Source organism: Chlorocebus sabaeus, chromosome 21 (genome assembly GCF_047675955.1).
Source record: "Chlorocebus sabaeus isolate Y175 chromosome 21, mChlSab1.0.hap1, whole genome shotgun sequence".
In the NCBI taxonomy this organism is placed as follows: Eukaryota; Metazoa; Chordata; class Mammalia; order Primates; family Cercopithecidae; genus Chlorocebus; species Chlorocebus sabaeus.
In genome coordinates this window covers 55,038,617-55,063,739 of record NC_132924.1, presented here as the reverse complement: position 1 = coordinate 55,063,739, position 25,123 = coordinate 55,038,617, and the positions used below count along the sequence as shown (strand labels likewise).

At 38.9% G+C, this 25,123-nt stretch overlaps 1 protein-coding gene across 5 annotated transcripts; it reads right to left on the bottom strand.

Moving 5' to 3' along the window:
* Window positions 1-4,768: 4,768 nt before the first annotated feature.
* Window positions 4,769-24,864, bottom strand: ASNS (asparagine synthetase (glutamine-hydrolyzing)). 5 transcript variants are annotated; one of them, XM_007982085.2, is made up of 13 exons: window positions 24,758-24,861; window positions 22,318-22,353; window positions 21,441-21,712; window positions 16,774-17,011; window positions 11,790-11,975; window positions 11,429-11,530; window positions 10,858-10,985; window positions 9,288-9,414; window positions 7,946-8,052; window positions 7,174-7,274; window positions 5,885-5,966; window positions 5,637-5,792; window positions 4,769-5,110 (listed from the first exon to the last, which is right to left on the bottom strand). In XM_007982085.2, the coding sequence occupies exons 3-13, from the start codon at window positions 21,687-21,689 to the stop codon at window positions 4,901-4,903; spliced, it is 1,686 nt and encodes a 561-aa protein (XP_007980276.1). In that variant the 5' UTR covers window positions 21,690-21,712; window positions 22,318-22,353; window positions 24,758-24,861; the 3' UTR covers window positions 4,769-4,900. The 5 variants fall into 5 exon arrangements, with proteins under 5 accessions (XP_007980276.1, XP_007980277.1, XP_037860578.1 ...); XM_007982086.3 differs by lacking the exon at window positions 24,758-24,861 and adding an exon at window positions 24,122-24,572; XM_038004650.2 differs by lacking the exon at window positions 24,758-24,861 and adding an exon at window positions 24,448-24,521.
* Between the last annotated feature and the right edge of the window lie 259 nt (window positions 24,865-25,123).

The following is a 25,123-nucleotide window of genomic DNA, read 5'->3' as shown; positions in this document are numbered from 1 at the left end:
CACTTTTAGAAAATAAAATCTGCCACACTTCCTAAGATTAGAATGAGCTGACACAATAAAAGTACTTAGAAAAGCTGCTAATTGCATGCTTGGTATTGATTTTTTCACCACATAGTCTAGAACCACATATAACTGCCTCCCTGCCCAGCTTCCACTTTGCTTCTTTGTGGCCAGACTTTCCCTTCCTAGGGACCTGCTCCAAGGATCCTTTATCAAAGATTCTTTACCAAACTAAGGCAATTCCAAGACAGGAGGCATTCAGGAGCATGCTCTGACTCTGTGGCCTCAAGATGTTCGTACCACAGTCTAATACAAGCAAATTTCCCACAAAGTATAATCCTTTGGAGACTGGGCTATCATAGGCTTAGGATTAATTCCTTTTTGTATTTTTCCTTGTAAAGGACTTATGAAACTTTCAGGCCTTATGTTAACCAAGATCATCTACCACACATGTACAATTGTCCCTTTATAGCAAAAGATCTTCAAGAAAACGTTAAAACTTTACAAGTAGATTTTAGGTGGATTTTACTTTTTTTTTTTTTTTTTAAATAGAACTATATCATTCTGTCAAACTATATGGTACCTTTTAGCAGATTTTAAGAGAAAGTGAAATAAACCTCTGAAGGGCAGGTCGTTCACGACAGTGCTCACATCAGACTGAAATGGCAGAATGACATCAGCTAATAATCTTTTAGTTTATGCTCAAAAGAATTGGACTATTGGTTGTTAGAGATGCTGTGTAGATTAGTGCCTCCTTGGCACTAAATTACCAATATCCAGGAAAACAGGCTTGGCCAATAAGTGAGCTAGTAAGTCATGTGCACAACAACCCAAAGGCCACCATTTCTTCAAATCTTCTACAATTTAAATTGCAAAAGAGAGAAAAAGCTAGCTTTATTCTTTGTGCCAATAACCTTCTGCAAGCCTTAGGTGTAGTTTGAAATCCAGAAAGATGCTACCATTATAATTGACCTATAGTTTGCTGCTATGAAATTGGCTTAAATAAGTATCTTTACTATCAAACTTCTGGGTGGCAACTAAATATGCCAGATCTCAGTCACTAAAGTTAAAAATCTAAAGCCAAACCCCACTCCCTGGAAAACTGGCAGTTTGGGGTTTATGTCATACATTAATCTTGTCATGTACATTGTGTAATCATTCTCAACGAAGTTTCCCAAGTATTTTCGATGTCACTTAGCTTGGCTGTCTGAGGCTTTACCAGGAATAAATATGCCTAGAATCAAATCATTCTAGGTTTAGGCAACTTAAGCACCTACAAACACAAGATTATTATTAAAAGTCATCTACTAGGCCTGGGTACAGTGGTTGACACCTGTAGTCCCAGCAATTTGGGAGGCCAAGGTGGGTAGATCACTTGAGGCCAGAAGTTCGAGACCAGCCTGGCCAACATGGTGAAACCCCATTTCTACTAAATATACAAAAATTGACCAGACACAGTGGCACCTGCCTGTAATCCAGCTACTTGGGAGGTTGAGGCACAAGAATTGCTTGAACCCAGGAGGTGGAGGTTACAGTGAGCTGAGATCACGCTACTGCACTCCAGCCTGGGTGACAGAGCAAGACTGTCTAAAACAAAACAGAACAAAACAAACAAAAAAGTCATCTAGTATGAATGACATTTCCTCAGTTTCTTAGCGATATTCTTTAATCATAAAGGCCTACAGCTAGCCTAAAATACACCCTTCTTCCAACTTACCAGACAATTTTCTGCTTAATTTCCTGCATTAAGCATCCTTGTATTATCTGTACACCAGCAATTCCCTTTTCAAAAGTTTTTAAGAGCTAAATTCACCTTTATAATGCATTTCGAATTGTTGTCCCTGAACAACCGATGAGCATTCAAATGAAAATCTTCTACCTGTTCTTTGTTTTTTTTTGTTTTTTTTTTTTTTAATTTATTTATTATTATTAAACTTCAAGTTGTAGGGTACATGTGCACAACGTGCAGGTTTGCTACATATGTATACTTGTGCCATGTTGGTGTGCTGCACCCATCAACTCGTCATTTACATCAGGTATAACTCCCAATGCAATCCCTCCCCCCTCCCCCCTCCCCATGATAGGCCCCGGTGTGTGATGTTCCCCTTCCCGAGTCCAAGTGATCTCATTGTTCAGTTCCCACCTACGAGTGAGAACATGCGGTGTTTGGTTTTCTGTTCTTGTGATAGTTTGCTAAGAATGATGGTATCCAGCTGCATCCATGTCCCTACAAAGGACACAAACTCATCCTTTTTTATGGCTGCATAGTATTCCATGGTGTATATGTGCCACATTTTCTTAATCCAATCTGTCACTGATGGACATTTGGGTTGATTCCAAGTCTTTGCTATTGTGAATAGTGCTGCAATAAACATATGTGTGCATGTGTCCTTATAGCAGCATAATTTATAATCCTTTGGGTATATACCCAGTAATGGGATGGCTGGGTCATATGGTACATCTAGTTCTAGATCCTTGAGGAATCGCCATACTGTTTTCCATAATGGTTGAACTAGTTTACAATCCCACCAACAGTGTAAAAGTGTTCCTATTTCTCCACATCCTCTCCAGCACCTGTTGTTTCCTGACTTTTGAATGATCGCCATTCTAACTGGTGTGAGATGGTATCTCATTGTGGTTTTGATTTGCATTTCTCTGATGGCCAGTGATGATGAGCATTTTTTCATGTGTCTGTTGGCTGTATGAATGTCTTCTTTTGCATTCTTATACACCAGTGACAGTCAAACAGAGAGCCAAATCAGGAATGAACTTCCATTCACAATTGCTTCAAAGAGAATAAAATACCTAGGAATCCAACTTACAAGGGATGTAAAGGACCTCTTCAAGGAGAACTACAAACCACTGCTCAGTGAAATCAAAGAGGACACAAACAAATGGAAGAACATACCATGCTCATGGATAGGAAGAATCAATATCGTGAAAATGGCCATACTGCCCAAGGTAATTTATAGATTCAATGCCATCCCCATCAAGCTACCAATGAGCTTCTTCACAGAATTGGAAAAAACTGCTTTAAAGTTCATATGGAACCAAAAAAGAGCCCGCATCTCCAAGACAATCCTAAGTCAAAAGAACAAAGCTGGAGGCATCACGCTACCTGACTTCAAACTATACTACAAGGCTACAGTAACCAAAACAGCATGGTACTGGTACCAAAACAGAGATATAGACCAATGGAACAGAACAGAGTCCTCAGAAATAATACCACACATCTACAGCCATCTGATCTTTGACAAACCTGAGAGAAACAAGAAATGGGGAAAGGATTCCCTATTTAATAAATGGTGCTGGGAAAACTGGCTAGCCATAAGTAGAAAGCTGAAACTGGATCCTTTCCTTACTCCTTATACGAAAATTAATTCAAGATGGATTAGAGACTTAAATGTTAGACCTAATACCATAAAAATCCTAGAGGAAAACCTAGGTAGTACCATTCAGGACATAGGCATGGGCAAAGACTTCATGTCTAAAACACCAAAAGCAACGGCAGCAAAAGCCAAAATTGACAAATGGGATCTCATCAAACTAAAGAGCTTCTGCACAGCAAAAGAAACTACCATCAGAGTGAGCAGGCAACCTACAGAATGGGAGAAAATTTTTGCAATCTACTCATCTGACAAAGGGCTAATATCCAGAACCTACAAAGAACTCAAACAAATTTACAAGAAAAAAACAAACAACCCCATCCAAAAGTGGGCAAAGGATATGAACAGACATTTCTACCTGTTCTTTGAATGTGTTATTACACTTTCTCTTTCAAGTAGGTTTAGACTTTTACCAGAAATGCTTAGTTAGTTTGGTTGTTCCTCTAGAACAGCAATCAACAAACTATGGCCCACAGGCTATATCTGGCCCACCATCTGCTTTTATAAGTAACTTTTAATAGAACATAGCCATGCTCATTTATTTATTTATTTATTTTGAGACGAAGTCCCGTTCTGTCGCCCGGGCTGGAGTGCAGTGGCCGGATCTCAGCTCACTGCAAGCTCCGCCTCCCGGGTTTACTCCATTCTCCTACCTCAGCCGCGGAGTAGCTGGGACTACAGGCGCCCGCCACCTCGCCCGGCTAGTTTTTTTGCATTTTTTAGTAGAGACAGGGTTTCACTGTGTTAGCCAGGATGGTCTCGATCTCCTGACCTTGTGATCTGCCCGTCTCGGCCTCCCAAAGTGCTGGGATTACAGGCTTGAGCCACCGCGCCCGGCCCATGCTCGTTTATTTACATATTGTCTAAGTAACTGCTTTTGCACTATAATGGCAGAGCTGAACAGTCCCAAAAGAGGTCCACAAAGCCTAAAATATTTACTATCTGGTTCTTTATTAAAAACAAATAAAACATTTTTAAAAAGCCTGACCCCTGCTCTAGGACAAGTCTCCAGAAGTGGCTTTGGCTCCACATAAAAGAGAAAAAAATGAACTACTATCTTGCAAAATACAGCTGTCATGAACTCCTATAGAAGACTCAAGTCTCAAGTCTAATTAGGCAGCTGTTAGGAATGTAGGCAGAACCAAAATAGTGTAGTCCTTTGATGACGTCCCTAAATGAGGCAAGGACTGGAAGGAAGCCACACAGGCACAAGACGCAAATGTCATCTAAAGCAGATCTGCCAGGAGAGGGCTGTGAGTTCTTGCAGACATCAGATCCTTTTCCCTTTTCCTAGCTTACGCTCCACTTTACTGTGACACAGCAAAAAATTTTTAGTTACCTCTCATGAAGACACTGTATGAACATAAATGACTATAACAATGTTTTAGATTTAGGACTTTTATTTTTTTCACACCCAAGTTAGCCTGAGTTGACTCTCATTGTTCTCCTATCTACCCATAGTCCCCATACAACAAGAAGAAATATTTGCTTTCACATTACAGCATAAAGACCACCTAAGCTTTGGCAGCTGACTTGTAGTGGGTCAGTGTGCGGGCAGAAGGGTCAGTGGCATTGATCCACTTGGGCATCCAGTAATGGCTCAGCCAGTCAGCCCGGCCTGGGTAATGGCGTTCAAAGATTTGACGGTAGTAATATCCTTCTTTGGTTTTAGGAGTATTGAAGGGAAATTTCTGGGCTGCATTTGCCATCATTGCATCATCAACCTGTAAGAATAAGCATATAGGAGCAAAACAGTTTTTTAAAATGGCAGGAAATGCTTGTTTACTCTGGTCTCACAAAACAGAAAACATTCAGATAAGATATGACTGTAAATTGTATGAGACCCTTTGAATCACCCATCACTTAGAAAATGCTAAAGTATTCATAATAAGGATAGCTGCAGTGCCTTTTAAAGAACACTCATATGCATATTTTTAATACGTAGTGGCTCTGTTTTAGTTATTTGTGCCTAACAAGATCTGGCACCCAGCAGGTGCCCAAAAATCTGATAAATGAAGATCAGTGATGATAAGTAGTAAGTCTCCTCTCTTTTTCAATTCCAGATGCTGCTTTATAATCCTTCATGCTACTTAATTCTTATGTAATTCCTGTAAAAGAGATAAGTGTTTACAGAGACTGTGAATCTCTCTGACAGGGACAAAGCATTCAAACTAAATACAGAATGAACAGCAATGACAGCTCTGCATCCAAACTGTCGCATTCCTGAAAACGTTTTTAAAGACATTATACCTGATGTTCAACGTATTCCTGTAAAATCTTAAACCAGGAATTCTTAACTGAAGTTATTCCATCACTGAAGGCTTCTTTTGGTCGCCAGAGAATCTCTTTGGGTATCAGATTGGACTCCTCAAATGTCTCTCTCAGGAGATGTTTTTCTATCCCATTCTGATATGAAAAAAAAAAAGGAGCATCAGTTAAAAATTACAAATATAATCTGATGGCAATGGACAGTTTTTATCTTGAGTTGATTTACCCACCTTTGGAGTTCTCATTTCTGGTGGCAGAGACAAGTAATAAGAAGAAAATCGATGATCTAGAAATGGGACTCTCAGTTCAAGGCTTAAAGGAGAAAAGAAGAAAATCTAAATTAAAATGGGTATTTAGTGCCTGTCAGTTTAGGTTCTGATTCAGTTTTCCCATCAATTCAACCAGATCCTAAGAAATGTTAAGGTCATACAGTCACATACAAGCCTTCTAATGACTGCTCTACACTAATGAATAAATACCAAAAAAAAAAAATCTTCATTTAAAATAATATATATATACCATGTCATCGAGGGAGTAAAACTAACTGAGACTATTACTTTTACTTTCCCTTCTAGGAATAGTTGAATGCATATTTCAAAAAGCAGAAAAAGTTACAAATCATGAGTGACCCAATCATTAAGAAAATACCTCGCCTGAACCTTTCTTACTCAGTGTTTTCTAGGTGAGACCATCTCTCCTAACAATTGTGATGACAATACAGTATTTTTTTTACCACTGATTAACAATTCACATACAATATGCAATTTAAACCAGAGTCCCACTATATTTCATCAAATTCCGTATCACCGCCGAAGCCTAGTGACTCTAGATAGGACAAGTAGAGAGGATAATAACCAGATTCAGTTCATTCCCTAAACCCATGTTTAATTATATCCTGATCTAGGTGTGATTCAGCAGAGGCAACTAAAACATTTAATGACAGTTGTTTATCCTGTACAGTAAAAGTCTTCAGTTCTTCAACATAACTCTAGACAACCAGAAATGATACCAAAGCAACCTGGTTCATTATAATGTAATCAAACCCCTTGCATCTTCACTACCCTATCCCCTCAGGGTCACTACAGCACCGAATAGGCATGGTGGGCACTCAGTACTTGTCACGTGATGTTTACAATCTTTACTTCTCTTTAAAACACTTAACAGTAGCTGCTGCAGCAGCCTTCCCTCTTCCATCTTGGTTGTTCAGATGTGAGCAGAATGTTCTTACCTTTTAAAGGTGAAAACTCCAACTCAAACAACCTATGGAAGACGACTTCTCTCCATATACCACAACAACACTTTGAAATGTGGCCTAATTCTTTTGGGACAAAGTTAAGAAACAGCTTCATTTTCTCTATAAAAGTCACACTTTGTAACATATAGCCAACGATATGCAACATATAGCCAATCAGCTATTGATTTTTATTTCAGGGTATTGAGCTTTTTTCTATTTTGGTTTGGTTTTCTTTTTTTTGGTGTTTTTTTGTTTTTGTTTTACAGTAGCCTCTAAAAGTATTACCCGTGGGCAGCAGTAGTTCGATCAGCGCGGAGGACATCAAACAAATAGAGTTCCCTCAGAAGTCTCTCACTCTCCTCCTCGGCTTCTTCAGGAGAAGGAGCCTATTTCACAAACAAAAACACCAAGAGTTTTGCTTTTGGCACACAAAGCAGTTTTTCTTTCTCCCTCTCCAATCCTAAAGTTGGATAAGACAAAAAGTTAAACAAATTTAGGGAAGGGAGTAAATAACTGAACAGAGGTAAGCAGTGCTTTACAAAACATGCCTTCCTTCCTACCAAACTGCTAATATTAGAATAAAATGAACACACTGGGCAACAGTCATAATTCCACAGGATGCTAAGAAATGGCAGAAAAGTGATTCTCAAGCTTAACTAGTTTTATTTATTTATTTTTAGCTTTTTTTTTTTTTTTTAAAGAGACAGGATCTTGCTCTGTCAACCAGGCAGGAGTGCAGTGGCGCAATCACAGCTCACTGCAGCCTCAATCTCCTGGGTTCAGGTGATCCTCCCACCTCAGCCTCCTTAGCAGCTTGGGGGTAAAAGCATGAGCCATCATACCCAGCTGTAACTAGTTTTAAAGAATAAAAATCATCTTACACATTAAAATTTCTTTCTTCCTCAAGAGATAGAAAGCAAACATTATCAGGTTCCCTTTTGTAACTTCACGAGATACTCAAAGCTATTACTGTCATACTGAAAGATGATAGAAATAGTCAAACATTTCATAGTTTTCTTAATATAGCACGAATATTCCTCCACTTCAGAGTGCTTACCTTGTGAAAATATATGTAACCCTGCGTAAGTTCATCTGATCCTTCTCCAGAGAAGATCACCACGTTATCTGTGTTCTTCCGAATATACTTGGAAATTAAATACATACCTTAAATGAGATAGAGAAATTAACTTTAATGTCAACATAACCTTCCACCAAAAATGCCTTTGATTTGATTTTTGGAAATAACTGAAAGCGTTACTACCATACTGGACTTCATATTAGTATAAAGTAGTTTCCACAATAATGACCTTGTATTTACAAGCCATTTATATGTACTTAATCCAAAAGCACTACTGTAAAATAAAATAACCCAGAACCATTCTGTCATTTTATAAACAGGTTTTAAAATTCTAATGTTTTTAGACCAAGAATGTTCACCTCAAAACTATGTTAAGCTGAACAATGACTCAAATACCTAAAAATCATGCCTTTCATAGTGGTATTATGACACAAAAATAAGAATAACCGTTTTGGTGGTTTAGTGTTAATTTTGTTAGGTACTTTCCCCTGCCACTCCCCATTTACCAGATTTCACATAAAGCTGGGGAGACTATATAAGTTATAAAACTTGCCTCCTTGGTCCTGCACCGCATCCCTCTAAACCAGTGTTTCTTCTCAGCCTTGTTTTTATTACCTCTGTAGCTGAGGTGATAGACACTTATTTTCCTAACCCCACCCCAGCCCCATGAAATCCAATACCAGAGCTATCCTGTCTATCTGCTTATTTATCGTGATGTTTTGGAGGGTCATAAACCATCGTCATACCGAAGATATTTTTGCCCTCCAAGGCAAGTCTCTCAAGGGAGGCAGTAGCATACAAAGGTTCATTAACATTGGATCAGTCTAATTTGGGGTATACTTCCAATCTCAGTAGATACATTATCTACAAAATAAAATTAATATTGTTTGCAAAGCAATGATAGCTAGTGACTGGTAAGTCGTGTGATGGAATATTTACCAAAATATATCTAAAATGAGTATTTCTTATCAAAAATGCATTACCAAATAGACCTATTGCCTCACTGTATACAGACTGTAGCCCGAGAAACTCTAAGAGAAATGGGAGGCAGAGGGCAGAAAATATGTATCTGCTCCCTGGGGAAACACCAGCAGTGATACCAACAATGTGGAGGTTGAACTATGTATTTATTGTTCCCTTCACTCCAAAAGAGATTCAGAGAATTCTTAAGTGGTCTTAAATAATCAGTAACATAGGGATTTAATTTGCATTCATTCTTAAATAACATTTTTGAACTATGGCTTGAAATAAATTTTTTAAACCTTACATTTTTTTCAGTATTAAAAAACGTTTTTTATTTAATAATATCATAATACCTTACCTACTGAAGCACGAACTGTTGTAATGTCATAAGTTTCCAAGGAAAATATGACTTCATCCAGAGCCTGAATGCCTTCCTCAGAGTTAAAAAGGACTTCATAATGTTCACTTCCGATATGATTTGCCACCTTATTATATAAAGAAATACCCATTTATTTGTTAAAGAAAATAACTTCCCTTGAAAATCAAACAGGACGGGAGTTCACAAAGCTTTATGAATTAACAATGGTGGGAAAAAAAGAAAAATGATTTTACAGCCCACCACATACAAGCCCCATCCAGCACTGTTTCCTCGCCTGCTTCAACTACACTATCAAGAAGTAAGTCTCCCCTCAGCTTCTCTGGTGCCAAGGCTTCAGCCATTCTCCCAGTTGGCACCTCCTTCCCTACCTATTTTACCTAACCCACCTCATCTCTCTCTACTCCAACATGGTCCCACTAAGCTTGGTCTTTTTTGGTCCTTCTGAAATGCCTAATTTTATATCCAGGATGTTATTCTTATACAGAATGGCCCCTCCCCTCATTCTACTTTCCTTGGCTATTTTGGATTCTCTCGGCATTGATCACTTTGCATTGAGACTGCTCTCTAGCTTTTTCTCATTCATGCTATGAAAGTTCTCCATAGTGGGAACTAGGTCTCCTACTCACTGAATACAGACAAGCTGCCCTCTGCCCACGGTATTCTAAATACAGTACTTTTTAAAATAATAATAAAAGCTAACACTCATTAAGTACTTACTACATGCTAAGTTCTATCCTACTTACTTTACATGAATTATATCATTTCACCTTAAAATTTCCCCATAGCAGACACTATTATTTTTGTTATATCAATAAGTAGAGCCAGGATTTCAAATCACAAGTCAGGTTCCAAAGCCTGCAGTGTTAGCCACAATACCATGCCTTTACATTCTTTTTTAAAAAACAAATGAACAAACAAAAAACCTTTTTTAAAAATTTTTCAAGACGGCATCTTGCTATGTTGCCCAGCCTAGATTTGAACTCCTGAGCTCAGACATCCCACCACAGCCTCCCAAGTATCTGGGACTACAGGTGTGTGCCACTGCACCTGACTTACGCCTTTATTTTTTTTTTTCAGACAAGGTCTTGCTCTATCACCCAGGGTCTATCACCCAAGAGGCTAAGACTACAGGCAGGCGCCACCAAGCCTGGCGATTTTTGCAGTTTTTGTAGAGATGGAGTTTCATTATGTTGCTCATGCTGGTTTCAAACTCCTGACCTCAAGTAATCTACCTCCCCCAGCCTCGTAAAGTGCTGGGATTACAGGTGTAAGCCACCGTGCCCAGATACCTTTACTTTCAAAAGAGCATAATTATCATCATAGGGTCTTTGTGAGAACTGCATGGGTCATAACAGATAAAAGTACACAGAGGACAGTGTACAACACAGTGCATATTCAACAGCCATTTCATTCTATTTTAATACATTTAATTTAAAACAATTGTCCCAGTCAATACAGCAGCAGAAGTAGAATCATCCATTATTGACTCCATTTTCATTCTAATAATAAGTCTACTCTAACTACACAAGGGACAGAGACAGCACCTTACCTTTCTAGCAGCCAGTAAATCCGGGCTGTCTTCCATGCCAATTGCAAATGTCTGGAGAGGATACTGTACTTGGGCCTCTTTCAGCTGCTTCAACAGGGTGGCAGCAACCAAGCTGGAGTCCAAGCCCCCTACATGCAAAAGAGGAAGGAGAAGTGTCCTAGTTATGTGCCTTGCATAAGACAGGGACAGAAGATGTATATTCCTGATAAACACCAAGATCATAGTTTTACCATTTAAAATCCGCAAGTTTTATAAACTGAAATCAACTTCAGTAAGAGAAAAATATACAAACTGTGATAATAGTAGTATTTGAATTGGTTAAAAATCACTACACAGAATTCCAAACATCCACTGGCTCACTCTTAACACCAATAACATAGCTATACTGTAACTCAAGTTGGAGTATGACTATGACTATTAAATGCAGCTTATAAAAAAGTGTTTCCATCCTATAAGGAAGGAAAGATTAAATCATACAGAAAATATTTTATAGTAAAAACAAAAGGGATGGCTACAAATCATTTCAATTAAACACACACAAAATATAATTAGGTTTTTTAATTGATTTCACCTGATAAAAGGCAGCCAATCCTTCTGTCTGTCATCAAACGTTTCTTTACAGCATTATTAAAAAGGATCCTGAGGTTGTTCTTCACAGTTTCTATCTCAAAACCTATAAACACAGCAAGTAAGCCAAATAGTTCCAGAAAATCTTGGGCTGGATCAGTTATTGAAATGAAATACACAATCATCAACATCTATCATGATGGTATTTACTCAGTGGTGGAGTGTGCCAAATAGCAATGTGTTCCCTCCAAACAAAACAGGAAGTAGGTTTTGAAACTAAAATCATTCAAATGATGGGAGAGTACAACTTATAATTTTTTTTCCCTTGGAGAAGGATGGGGAATAGGTAGATGGGTGTCTGCTACCTGGAAAGAGTTTGTCCACATTGTCATAGAGGGCGTGCAGGGGTTCATCCCGACAGTGATGATATTTAACCATTTCCACAGAAGCAACTTTGCCATTTGGCTTTAAATCCAAAACTTCATAGTGTCCAGGAAGAAAAGGCTCCACTTTTAAAAAGGGAGTCGTGGAGTGTTTCAATGTAACAAGACCTACAAATTCAAAAAGATACCTTTATTCAAATTAGGTAACCCTTCCCAATAACTGTCACGATTAGTTAACATCCTCTACATTCCTATTTATTTTCCCTTTTTAATACAAACACATGGCCATTAAACAACCAAAATAGGGAAAAAAAAATTCCTATTTTCCTAAGCCCTACCATCTACTTACTGGAGAGATCATAATGGCATAGGGATATACTGCCAAATTACACTAACTTTTAGTAATTCAAAGAAATAGAAAAACCTCCAGTGTTCAATTTCTTCTTCTTAGATTTCTAATCAAGAAAATCTATTTTTTATACCAAAGCAAATATATACAAAAGGAAAAGACATACTTATGAAGCAAAGGGATGAACTGGAGTCCTAATGTTATGATAGTCTGGTAGTCATTTGTCATCACTGAGTTATTTTCAGAAAATAGCCGGCCGGGCGCGGTGGCTCAAGTCTGTAATCCCAGCACTTTGGGAGGCCGAGACGGGTGGATCACGAGGTCAGGAGATCGAGACCATCCTGGCTAACATGGTGAAATCCCGTCTCTACTAAAAAATACAAAAAAACTAGCTGGGCGAGGTGGCGGGCGCCTGTAGTCCCAGCTACTCGGGAGGCTGTGGCAGGAGAATGGAGTAAACCCGGGAGGCGGAACTTGCAATGAGCTGAGATCCGGCCACTGCACTCCAGCCTGGGCGACAGAGCGAGACTCCATCTCAAAAAAAAAAAAAAAAAAAAAGAAAATAGCCATGGTTCCCAGACCTTAAACAAGTACAATGATCCACTCTTAGCTACTTTAAAGTCAGATAAGAAGACATCTATCCCTTAACTAGTTGTTATACACTATATGTGAATAAAACCACATAACTTAAATTTCTTCAATAAATTCTCACAGACAGTACCCAACCTCACAACACCATGATCTTTGACACAAACATCAACGTTTTATTGTAGATTGTAACAGACTATCTACATGGAATACCCATGATTTACAATTTGAGACTGTCTACCCAGCCAGTAACCTGTGTAGCACTGAATTCAAATACCAGAAAAAGGACCCAGATTCCCTCACCAGCTAGCAGAGCTCAAGTGAGCTACGCAGCCCAGATAGGGAATGGGGAGTAATTAAAAGGTTTTAAGCAGGCAGCACTATAATCAGATGAGTTTTCGACAGGTTATTCTAAAAGCATTGAGAAAGGAAAACTATTGCAGTATTCCAGATGAGATAATTTGGTCTGGAAAAGTATAGTGTCAAGGATATAGAAAACAACAATCAAGGAATTTCAGAGGGTAAAGTGTATGTGATTCTAGTTCCGTATCAAGTGATCATCAGGCTCAAAGAAGGCCCAGGGGAGCAGGAGGCTGCTTTTCCCCGCTGTTCTCTTTACCAGGCTTGCCCAGCAGTCCTGGCAACTGACATACATATATATGCCTGAAAATAAGCCAGTTGCGGTATCAGTACAAACACTGTGACTAGCGTCCTAAGTACCCCCTTTGACTGATCTCATTATCCCTGCTTTGGATAATATTAAATCTGAAAATTAAGTGAGAAAGGATTTAAAGAACGGCAAAAAGAGGCAGGGAGAGAGATTTTAGGATGTTACTACTGTGTAGGTAAGGGATAAAAAATAAATGTCTTCCTCAACTTTACCATCAAAAAGTGCTATACATGATTTGCAAGTATTTTCTTCCAACTTGCGGGCTGTCTTTTCACTTTCTTGAAGGTGTCCATTAGACATGCAAAACTGTTTAATTTTGATGAAGTCCAATTCAACAATTTGTATTATTGTTTCTGGTCTCATACTTCAGAAAGATTTGCCAAATCCAGGGTCATGACAACTTACTTCTATGTTTACTTCTCAGGATTTTATAGTTTTAGCCCTTACATTTATGTGGATTAGTTCAAAATGGATTCATTTGATGCATTTTTTTGTATCCATAGTTTTTGTATATGATGTTGGGTAAAGGTTCAACTCCAGGTTTTGCATATGTTTACATATCTGGTTGCCACTGTGCCAGTTTTCGAACTTCTTTCTCCACTGAATACTCTTGGCACCCTTGTCAAAAATAAGTTGATTATATATGTATGTGTTCATTTCTGACTCTCAATTCAATCCCACTCGTCTATACATCTATCCTTCTGCCAGTATTATACTGTCCTTATTACCATTGTCTTGTAGTAAGTTTTAAAATCAGTAAGTATGAGTTCTCCTACTTTGTTCCTCATTTTCAAAGGATTGTTTTGGCTATTCTTAGTCCCTTGCAATTCCATATGAATTTCAGAGCCAGCTTGTAGATTTTACAAAGAACTCATCTGGGATTCTGATAGGGATCAAGTTGAATCCGTAAATCAGTTTAGGGAGGACTGCCATCTTAATAATGTTAAGCCTTCGATTCATGATCATGGGATACTTTTCCATTTATTTAGATCTTCTTTCATTTCTTTCAACCATGTTTTATAGTTTTCAGTTACAAGTTTTACACTTCTTAAATTTATTTCTAAGTATTTTATTCTTTTTGATGCTATTATAAATGAAGTTGCTTTCTTAATTTAATTTTCAGATTGCTCATTTTAAGTATGTAGTATTCAGTTAAAGTGTGTCAAACACCATTGATTTTTGTATATTGATCTTGTATCCTGCAACCCTGATGAACAGAAGGGATTTCTACCTACAATACATAAGAAACTATTACAATTCAGTAACAAAAAGACAAAGTAACCCAATTAGAGATGTATAATTCAAGAACGGATAAACAAACTGCAGTGCATGCAAACAAATGGAATATTATTCAGCAATTTAAAAAATGAGCTATCAAGCCATGAAAAAACACGGAAGAACCCTACATGTATACCGCTAGGTGAAAGAAGCCAGTCTGAAAAGGCTACATACTATATGATTACAACTATTATATGACATTCTGGGAAAGGCAAAGTGAAAGAGAAAGTAAAAAGATCAGTAATGACTGGGGCAGGGTTTAGGAGGAAGAGGACAGGAAGGAATCAGTAAGTGGAGCACAGGAGATTTTTAGGGCAATGAAACTGTTCTACATAATACTGTAATGGTGGGTACATGGCATTAAACATTTGTCAAATCCAAAAATCTATAAAACACAAAGAGTGAACCCTTACATAAACTATGAACTTCAGTTATAAGTATCAGTTCATCAAATCTAATAAATGTAGCACAGTAACGCAAGATGTTAAGAGTTGGGAAAACTGGGCGGGGGCACTGGAGGGGGAGCATATGTGAACTCTGCATTTTCCTCTCAATTTTTTATAAAACTGCTCAAAAAAAAAAAAGTCTATTATGTTCTTCAAATAAAATGATCCCTAGCAGGAAAAAAAATGGCAAAGGATCTGAACAAGTATTTCTCCAAAGAAGATACACAAATGGCCAATAAGCATAAGATAAGACGCTGGACATCACTGTCAATAGGAAAATACAAATCAAAATCACAATGAAATACTACTTCACATACCCTAGGATGGCTAGAATTACAAAGTCACACAGTAAGTGTTTGTGAAGATGTGGAGAAACTGAAATTTTAATACACTGCTGGAGGGAATAAAAAATAATGCAGCCATTTCGAAAAATAATCTGGTAGTTCTTCAACTGAACATAGTTATCATGTGTGCCAGCAATTCTACTCCTAGATATACACCCAAGAGAAATGTCTACACAAAAACTTGTATACCAATGTTTATAGCAGCATTATTCGTAATAGCCAAAAGGGGTAAACAATGTCCTAAATGTCCATCAACTGACAAGTGGATAAACAAAATGCAGTGTATCCACGTAATGGAGTATCATTTGGCCATAAAAAGTAAGTACTGATACATGTTACGGCATAGACAAATCTTGAAAGCACTATGCCAAGTGAAAGAATCCAGTCACAACAGCCCATATGATATATAATCCCATTCATATGAAACATACAGAATAGGGAATCCAGAGGCAGAAAGATTGGTGATTGCCGGGGCTACAACTGCGGGGGTGCAGATAATGGATATGGAGAGATGGAATTCAAAGCTAAAGGGCACAGGAGGCAGGGTGTTGTGGTGCATGCCTATACTCCTAGCTACTAGGGAGGCTGAGGTGGGAGAATCGCTTGAGCCCAGGAGTTCAAGGCTGCACTAAGCTATGTTCAAACCACTGCACTCCAGCCTGAGCTGGGCGACTGAGCAAGACCCCATCTCCAAAAACAAAAACAAAAACAAAAAACCTAGTTGATCCTGCCAGCAAAAACTAAGCTAAAGGGCATAGGATTTGATTTTTTTTTTTTTTTTTTTGAGGTGGAAAAACAATTCTAAAACTGACTGGAATGTCGGTTACCAACATCTGTGAACACACTAAAAACCACCAAACTGTATACTTCAAGTGGGTGAATTACATGGTATGTGAATTATCAATAAAGCTGTTTTAGAAATCCTAATATTTGCTGTGCTATAACTGCAGCAAAGTACCACAGTGCAATAATCGCAGAGTCAACCCTACCATTATAGTATGACACAAGAAAACTTAAAACTGCACTTAGGATCAAGCTAGACATAGAGCATATTAGCATAGCAAAAAATAAATGACTGCACTAAAGAATCATCCTTCAAGTATTACAGAATTTAAGTGCTGAAAAGGAGAGTACAACTTCTCTGTTTTTTTTAAAAAAAGGTTAAAGACTCATAACTTAATTAGTCACTTGTAAAATTCTGGATTGCTCTCTAAGAGATTTTCAAATATAATTTAAAAGAAAACATACAACCAAGACAATAATGAAAGTCTACAGAAAAATTTATTATTACCTTTAGCTTCTGAACATACAGCCAAAAATCCATCTTCTGTCATTGCTTTAAACAAAGGTCTGACTCCGTATGTATCTCTGCCCAGGAACACTTTCTTATTGGCAGTATCCAGTAAAACAAATGCAAACACACCATCCAACATACAAATTGTTTGCTCAATTCCTCCTTTGTCATAAAGATGAAGGATTATCTCACCATCCACGTTGGTCTGGTATTCAAATTCAAAATGGTGTTGCATCTTACGAGGCAATAGCAAAACCAAAATGTTAGATTCCTTGTACATTCACTAATAATTTTTTATCACAAAGTTGCTTCAGTATTTCTGAGCTCTATAATCCTTTCATGCACTTTGGTGATTTAAGAGAATCACAGCATTATCAAACTAGGGTTTGCTTCAACTCATAATCTGCAAATTCTGTTCAACATAAAGCTGAACCCATGAAAATTTTAGTTGCAGTCTGATAAACAGAATATAATGGGAATGTGCCAGAACAGTAACCTGTGGAGGGATGGAAATGCATATTATATACATACTATGTATGTAATACATATATATTCAGATTGAGTCTCCCTTATCTGAAATGTTTGGAACCAGAAGTGTTGTGTTTTGGATTTTGGAATATTTGCATATATGTGAGATATCTTGGGGATGAGACCCAAGTCTAAACATGAAATTCATTTATGTTTCATATAGCTTATACACATAGCCTAAAGGTAATTTTATATAATATTTCAAATAATTCTGTGCATGAAACAAAGTTTGTGTACATGGAACCATCAGAAAGCAAAGGTGTCACTATCTCAGCTACCATGTGGAAAATCTGTGGCTGTTTGCCATCATTGACCATCATTCCTGACTCTGAATTTTCGCTACTAAAGAACCATCATTTTTATACACTTATTCATACATAAGTAAAAAATATGACCTACCATTAATACAGTAAGAAAATAATAAGTAGCATAGTAGTATCACCAGAATACCTGTATCAGCAGTTAAACAGCTGTACAAACAATGGCAGGCTTTCAGACTCCACCGACAATGCTGTGTTTTGATTAAAAGGTTACTGTACACTGTATCTTTTTTTTTTTCCTTTTTTAGGTGAGAAGAAATATCAGAAGCAGCTGAGCAACTAGGAAGCGGGTCCTCTGAGGTTGAGGAGGCACTCGGCCAAATGACTTTTTTGCGGGTCCTCTGAGGTTGAGGAGGTACTCGGCCAAATGACTTTTTTAAGTGTTTCTCCAGAGTCATCTGCCTCATTAACAACGGCTTCTGTCTTGGAAGTCTCTCTTTGATCTTATAAACTGACATGACCTCTTGTTCTGTTATGAATGCAGGTAGCTCTAGCCTTTCAATATCTCTATCACACATTTTCATCATGTAATCTAAACCTTTACACTACAGTCCAATTTCTCCTATAGCTTGACTTTCTGTGTTATGTTTCTACTTTTCCTTGCCATTGCTGCTCAAAGAAATATCTACAGGTCTTTTTGACATTTTCAGTATCTTAACACCACAGAGCAGAAAATAAGCAAAAATACACAATGGGTAATGCGCAGAGGTCCTATCTGTGGGGATCCTGGATCCTGCCATTGGTGTGTCCAGCTTGCACATGTGCCATTCTATTACCCTTTGTGGGCATGCTTGCACGGGGAAATCTGGGCATGTGTAGAAAAGTTATACTGCAGCTGAAGGGGGCTGAAAGGGTCTTTTTTCCCTAGGGCATGCCAAATAAACTGTGTGTTTTACACCTGCATTTTGACTGTGACATCAAAATGCACATGTAGTATCATGTCAGCGCTCAAAAAGTTTCAGATTTTGGAGCATTTCAAATTTCAGATTTTCAGATTAGGGATGCTCAACCTCTAAATGTAAGTTAAGATAACAGGTTGCCTGGTTGCCATGACACTAAAAGACATGTCTTCTGCAACTAAAAATTTTTGGTTTGAGAAGATAGTATTGGCTAAGAAGTTCCTCCAGTTCAGCTTCAAAGTCCTCGCTATAAAAATGTAAAGCAAAGGGACAAACATCATTGGGCACCATTCCATGAAAAATAAATGGCTACATCACAATAACAGATACATGATCCAAAACAAAGCTGCTGGTCCCCAGGGGTGGACGACAATGCCCAGGGCTTCCACCACTGCAGTAGCATTAAAGCTACTCCTTACTTATAGACAAAATGATGGTGGCGTTTTATTAGTCTGCATGCCCCAAAGGAACAGCAAAGGGACTGTCTGCCACTGCATGCAGAGTAGGAAGGTTTGATTAGGCTACTCCCCAATTCTGACACTCTCCACCGTCACTGGCAAACTATGAGGATGAAAAGTCCTTGATGTATTCCTTTTTGAACCTTGTACTCAGGTTTTTGGCTGATATTAGAGAAAGAAGAGGTTTAAATCAGGTGGAAATCCTAGATAAGCTTAAAACATGCTTTCAAATTTCAAAAAGTAAACCTATTATGTATGTGCATGACCCATAAATATGCTTCACACTCCATCCAGCTCACTCCATCATTTGTGAATCTTTTGTCTATAAGCCCTCACTGAACTGTCCAAAAATGGGCTTTGCCTCCAGTGACTGTAAAGTCACTACCTGGTCACCCCTCTCTGCTCTATCAGGGATGATCTGTAACTAGCAGGTGGGGTCTGGAAACAGTCTTCTGCTGACTGTTCTGGGCTGAACTGCCTGAAGGGTTCGTGACTATAAAGCATTCACTGATATTAGCAAGTAACAGCTTCCAAAATCTACCTTGCCCACCAATTTGGCCTAAACTTTGCAGGCAATTTATTTAAAAGGGAGAAGGGTCCTTTGGGTAATGGATGTATCACTTCCTACTCCCCTGAAACCAAACTCCAATGCTGCATCTCAGATAAAAGCCCTCAAATCTTACCTCCTGAAGTCATGCTGTCATCTGACTTGGCTGCAGGCCCCTGATACTCCCCTGCAGGGAGAGGACCTGCTCTTTGCTCTAGCCTTGACCCCATTTCTCCTGTTTTTCATTCAGTCTCCCTCTACTCCCAGCACACCTCTGACTGTATTTTATTGTAGTGGTAAACTTTATTTTTACCAAAAAGGAGGTGTGGGGGGGGGGCGGATTTTTGAATACTTTATATAAGCCTAAAATATACATTCTGTTCATTAGACAGTTTGCTAGCTGCCCCACCTACATAAGCTTCGATGCTTATGGAACAAACTTCTCTACTTTTACAAATAAAACAGTTGGCTAATTCAGAATAGAAATTAATTATTTTCAAAATATTTAACTTCTTGTAACTTTTTAATAAAAAGAAACAACACTGTTCAAGTGAAGCAGGGCGTTTCCTATTTCATTTAAGGGGAAAGCCAAGCTGACAATGCCATAGCACCACCTGGCATTCTCACGTATGTGGCACTGATTTGACTCAGAAAGAAAAAAGTTGTAATACTCTCTTCTTCCACCTCCCACTAGCAGGAAGGTCCATTCTTGCCTTTCCTTTTCACCATTTCATCTCCAATCACCTAGAAAAATGATGTCTGGGGCATAGTAGGCCCTTAATAAAGGAATAAAGAAATGTGTAAAAGGAATCTCCTGAATAACTATTTTAAAACTTTTTAAACGAGAAGACTGTTATTAAGAGTGTTCCTATGAGCAGGCAACAATGACAAAAGCTTTTGTTCAGAGATAAAAATGTCCAAAATGTGATTAGGATATAAATCTCTATCAATGCATGACAGGGTATCTATCAAGAAGTCTCAAAAAACACCAAGAAACATCACAACCAAATGCATGAACCTTGAATGAAATCTAGCTCAAAACAAACAAAAACCAGCTATAAAGATATTTTTGGTAACACTTTGAGTGGCCAAGGTGGGCAGATTGCCTGAGCTCAGGAGTTCCAGACTACCCTGGGCAACATGGTGAAACCCCGTCTTTACTAAAATACAAAAAATTAGCTGGGCATGGTGGCAGGTGTCTGTAGTCCCAGCTACTTGGGAGGTTGAGGGAGGAGAATTGCTTGAACCTGGGAGGCAGAGGTTGCAGTGAGCTGAGATCGCGCCACTGCACTCCAGCCTGGGTGACAGAGTGAGACTCTGTCTCAAAAAAAAAAAATTATTGGGACACTTAGGGAAATTTCATTTAAGAATAAACTGGATATTAGGTGGTATTATGGACTCTTAGGTTTAATAATGGCATTGATGTTATGTAGAAGAATGTCCTTATTCTTAGAAGATAAATGCTTATATATTTAGGAGTATCATAATATCTGTACTGTACTCTCAAATGATTCAGCAAAAATGTGTGTGTGTGTTTGTGTGTGTGTGTAAAAGAAAACTCAAGCAAATATGGCAAAACATTAATGACTATTCAATCTAGGTGCTCGCTGTTCTGTTCTTTTGTATATGTTAGAAATTTTTTCAAAATGAAAAGCTGGGGAGAAGGAGAAAAAAATTCTAAGAGTCAAAGAAACTGAACTGTAATTCTCATTTTTATCACTTCTTTTGTGACCATGTCATTTCACTCACCTTTTTATTCATCAGTTCCCTATTTACATACTTAGAGCAAATGAGATAACGAACATAGAGTGCCTTGCAAAGTAAAAAGAATGATACAGAATATGTAATATCATCGTGACCAACAAACTCTTAAGTTTAATTGCATCCAGATATCTGGTTTCTTTCTCCTTACCTTCTTATAGTTGTAGATTTCACCATTGTAACAGAGCCACAAATACGGATATTTCTTCACTCGAATTGGCTGCATTCCAAACAGCGGATCAACTACTGCCAATCGGTGAAATCCAAAGCAGCAGTTGGTGTATCCATTGACATTCTCAAAACGGAATGCATCTGGCCCTCTGTGTGCAATCTTCATAGCACTCAGACACTGAACAGAAAGGCAGTCGTCACTGCCAAACAGGGCCCAAATGCCACACATGGTGCAATGAAGCTATAAGCTCTCTATGGAGATAAAAGCAGATAAATCAAAAATATTCAATATCCAATCCAAGTCTGCATTAAATCTTGATTCCAGAAACATGCATAAACCACTTCAAAGACTAAAATTTAAACCATCTTTTCTATAGCGATTCCCCATTAGGTTGGCAGGCACATAGGAGGAGAGAATGATTTAATTTACTTACAGGTATTCAGAAAATATAGTGACCTCTACATTCAGTGGGCTACAGCAGCTTAGCACCTAGTCAAAGCCTGCATCTCTCCCACCTTAGGATTTAGTGGTTGGCTAGAGCTGGCAGCATCCAGGCCACATCTGTCTCTGCATTCTAAGTTTGCTTCCAAGATAATAGATACAAATCCAGGCTGGCTCTAGCCTAGCCAAAGATCCCAGCCCCACTCTCTCCATCCCAAAATCCCTCAAAGATCCAAGAGACTTTCCAGATTACTAGAGTCTCCTCTCAGGTTGTCTTGACAGTTAAATGCCCTCTCTTTATCTGAACTAGCTGCAGGTACAATATAATGGGTACAACAGAAAATCATACTGCTGTAAGTGTAATACTAAGATACACAGCTCTTTTAAGCATTTCATTATATTACATCTAGGTTACCTCTAAGTGATTTATTCAGATGTGATTGAAGAAAATCTAAAGGGAAAAGAAAATAATTTAATTTGATATCAGATATCCTGGCTTTATAACAAATAAAACATTTTAAGTTAATAGAAGATACAAAATGTTCACTATCAAAATGTCCTAAGTGACAAAAATGTTCTCAAATATTTCTGTCTCAAAGTTGCATTGTTCAGTAAGGAAGCAAATTAGGTGGGACATATACTGCAACAACATCCCTAATAAAAACTTGGCTCATCCCTATAAGCCAGGAAGCAAGTAAGTCATCCTTACATATGTTAATTACTTTCCAATTTCAAATTCTCAACTGTGAAATAAAGCGCTGTTTTATTTGGCTGCTGCCAGCTCAAAATGACTGTTTTTATTAAAACATCTCTAACTTGAAAAATAACTATTTTGGTGTTTTTTTTTTAAAAAAACTGCAAATTGCAGCAAATGCTCAGATAATTTGGGATAAACACCCTAAGGAAAAAATATATATTCAAGTTGCGTAAGTCACTTTGAGCAATCCTTTAGTGATATTTCATTTATATCTAAAAGCACCAAAGGTTTAGCTGGCTTTTCCAGAAAACCAGAACCAAATAATATATGGTTATAATGAAAATCATCTCAAGCAATTTGGAAATGAAGTACCACATGTCCTATGCTGTCCCTTCCATGCACTTGACCAAATAGCCCAAATAGCCTATAACAAATTATTTGAGATTTACTGGAAAAATTCCATAAGATTTCAATGAGATGACTACTAATAAGCCATCTGCCTTTGACTCTATACCAGTTAAAAATGGGTTATAAAAGTGCTTTGAAAATCAAGTGTGGTCGTCAGGGAATCATTTACCTAAGTTTTCTTAATGCCGCTTAGTGAATCCCTGTATTAATCCTGCTATAATAAATACATGCTAACCACTAAACTGGAGGGGAAAGAGGGAGAACAAAGGGGCATGTAAAGTACACTTATTTTTTCTAGTAGGAAAAGGCCAATTAAAACTATAACCTATTATTTTTATTGGAATCGGTCTTATAAGAGGGCAAAGTTCCTACTACCGCGACCTGTTCTCAATATTTTCCTTATTTCTTCTTAAACTTCTAGAGCAGTGCTGTCCAATAAATATGTGAGCCACGTATGTAATGTTAAATATACTAGTAGCCCCATTAAAAGAAACAGGTGAAATTAATTTTAAATATACTTAACTCAATATGTCCCAAATAGTATCATTTTAACATCTATGTAATCAATATAAAAAATTATCAAGCAGATATTCTACACTGTTCTTCCTACTCTAACGACAAAATCCAGTATATTTAACACAACACACCTCAATGAGGACTAGCGAGCATTTCAAGTGCTCAACAGCTACAGGTAGCTAGCGCCTACCGAACCGGACATGGCAGTTTCAGGGCATTTAATTTCTATTCCACTTTATGTTACTTAAAACTTCACCCTCTCACCTTACTTTTATGTTAAGATGTCAGTAAGTAACCAACTACAGACAGGTTCAAGCCCTATTTTACCTCTAATTACTCTTACAGCAATGCTATGAATCATGATTTAAAATTTAAAAACAAACAAACAAACAAAACTGCTGTTAAATTATTAGTCAAGTGCCCAGGGCAATGGACAGTGAAGAAATAATGTAGGCCACCGGCCGAGAAGAAAACTGTCCTTTTATTTAAAGCTGTAACAATCATCTGAAGCCAGCCCTGTAAAATGACATCCACTGAAAAAGGCACGCTACTTCTTCTGCCTTTTTCTGTACTTGGCCGCCTGTGTCCCTAAACAGACCTCTTCTCGGCAGGGTTTGCTCAGCAAGTCACTTGTTAAGTCTTGCAGTCTACAGAGAGGGGTGGGGACTGGCAGGGGTGGTGGGGTGAGAGGAAAGGAGGAAGGTGAGGGGTCCAGGTGAGGACGGGGGCAGTTGAAGGGGAAAGCACAGACACCAAGGCGGTAATAAAGCCAGAGTCTCTTCTTCCTAGATCAGGACCACGCGACGCCTGACTGCGCCCTGGCCACCAGCACGCTCGGACCCGTCCGCCGCAGGGGCCTGGACTGCGAAAATGTCCACAGGCTTCGACGCCACATAGTAAAAAAAGTACACATGTAACATTTACAGGGGCTCAGACCGCCGCTGCCTTCTCTCCGGGGCAGCCCGGCCTCCCGGTCGCGGTTCCCTCTTGACGCCTCAGGGGACCAGGACAGAGAGGTCCTTCCGCTAGCTGCCAGTTGCGCAACAATCGCTAGGCGTCCGCCCCGCCCTCTCTACCGCAGGAGCCGCAGCATCAGCAGGCGCCCCCGAACTGCGTTTGCCGGGTGCCGGGCTTAAGAGCGAATCCTCCTCCCCCTCCTCCCGGAGCAGCCGCAGGGCACACAAGGAGGGTGCTGGCGCTGGGCGCACGGCGCGGAGCGCAGGGTCCGGCTCACCTGGGCGTAAGCAAGTCAAGGAGATACGGTGAGCGGGGGGCGGGCAGCGGACAGCGTGCTGGGCGGCAAGACGCTGGCGCTTATACCGACCTGGCTCCTGTAATGCGTGCGGGAAGTTTCATCATGCCTGCGAGGACCAACCAGCGCGCATAGGGGCGGGGCCGCGGGGTGGCCAGGGCGGAGCAGGATTGAGTGGGGCGGCGGCAGGGCGCAAGGAGGAGCTCTTTTGTTTCCAGCACCTTGCGTCTCAGTGCACCTGTTTAAGGATAGCCTCAGAGATCCGTCCAGACTACCTGCTGTTCTGACAATTAGGGAGTTTTCTGTACTTGATTTGTTCTTAGGGAAATCATCACCGTTTATTTGTCG

What these genes read in the sequence shown, in the direction of transcription:
- ASNS (XM_007982084.3), bottom strand. Translation starts at nt 21,689, where the DNA reads ATGTGTGGCATTTGGGCCCTGTTTGGCAGTGACGACTGCCTTTCTGTT. An exon ending in TGTGGACAAACTCTTTCCAG is followed by an intron (nt 11,531 to 11,789) that starts GTAGCAGACACC and finishes CTGTGTTTATAG; the next exon opens with GTTTTGAGATAGAAACTGTG. An exon ending in GTTACATATATTTTCACAAG is followed by an intron (nt 7,275 to 7,945) that starts GTAAGCACTCTG and finishes TTTGTGAAATAG; the next exon opens with GCTCCTTCTCCTGAAGAAGC.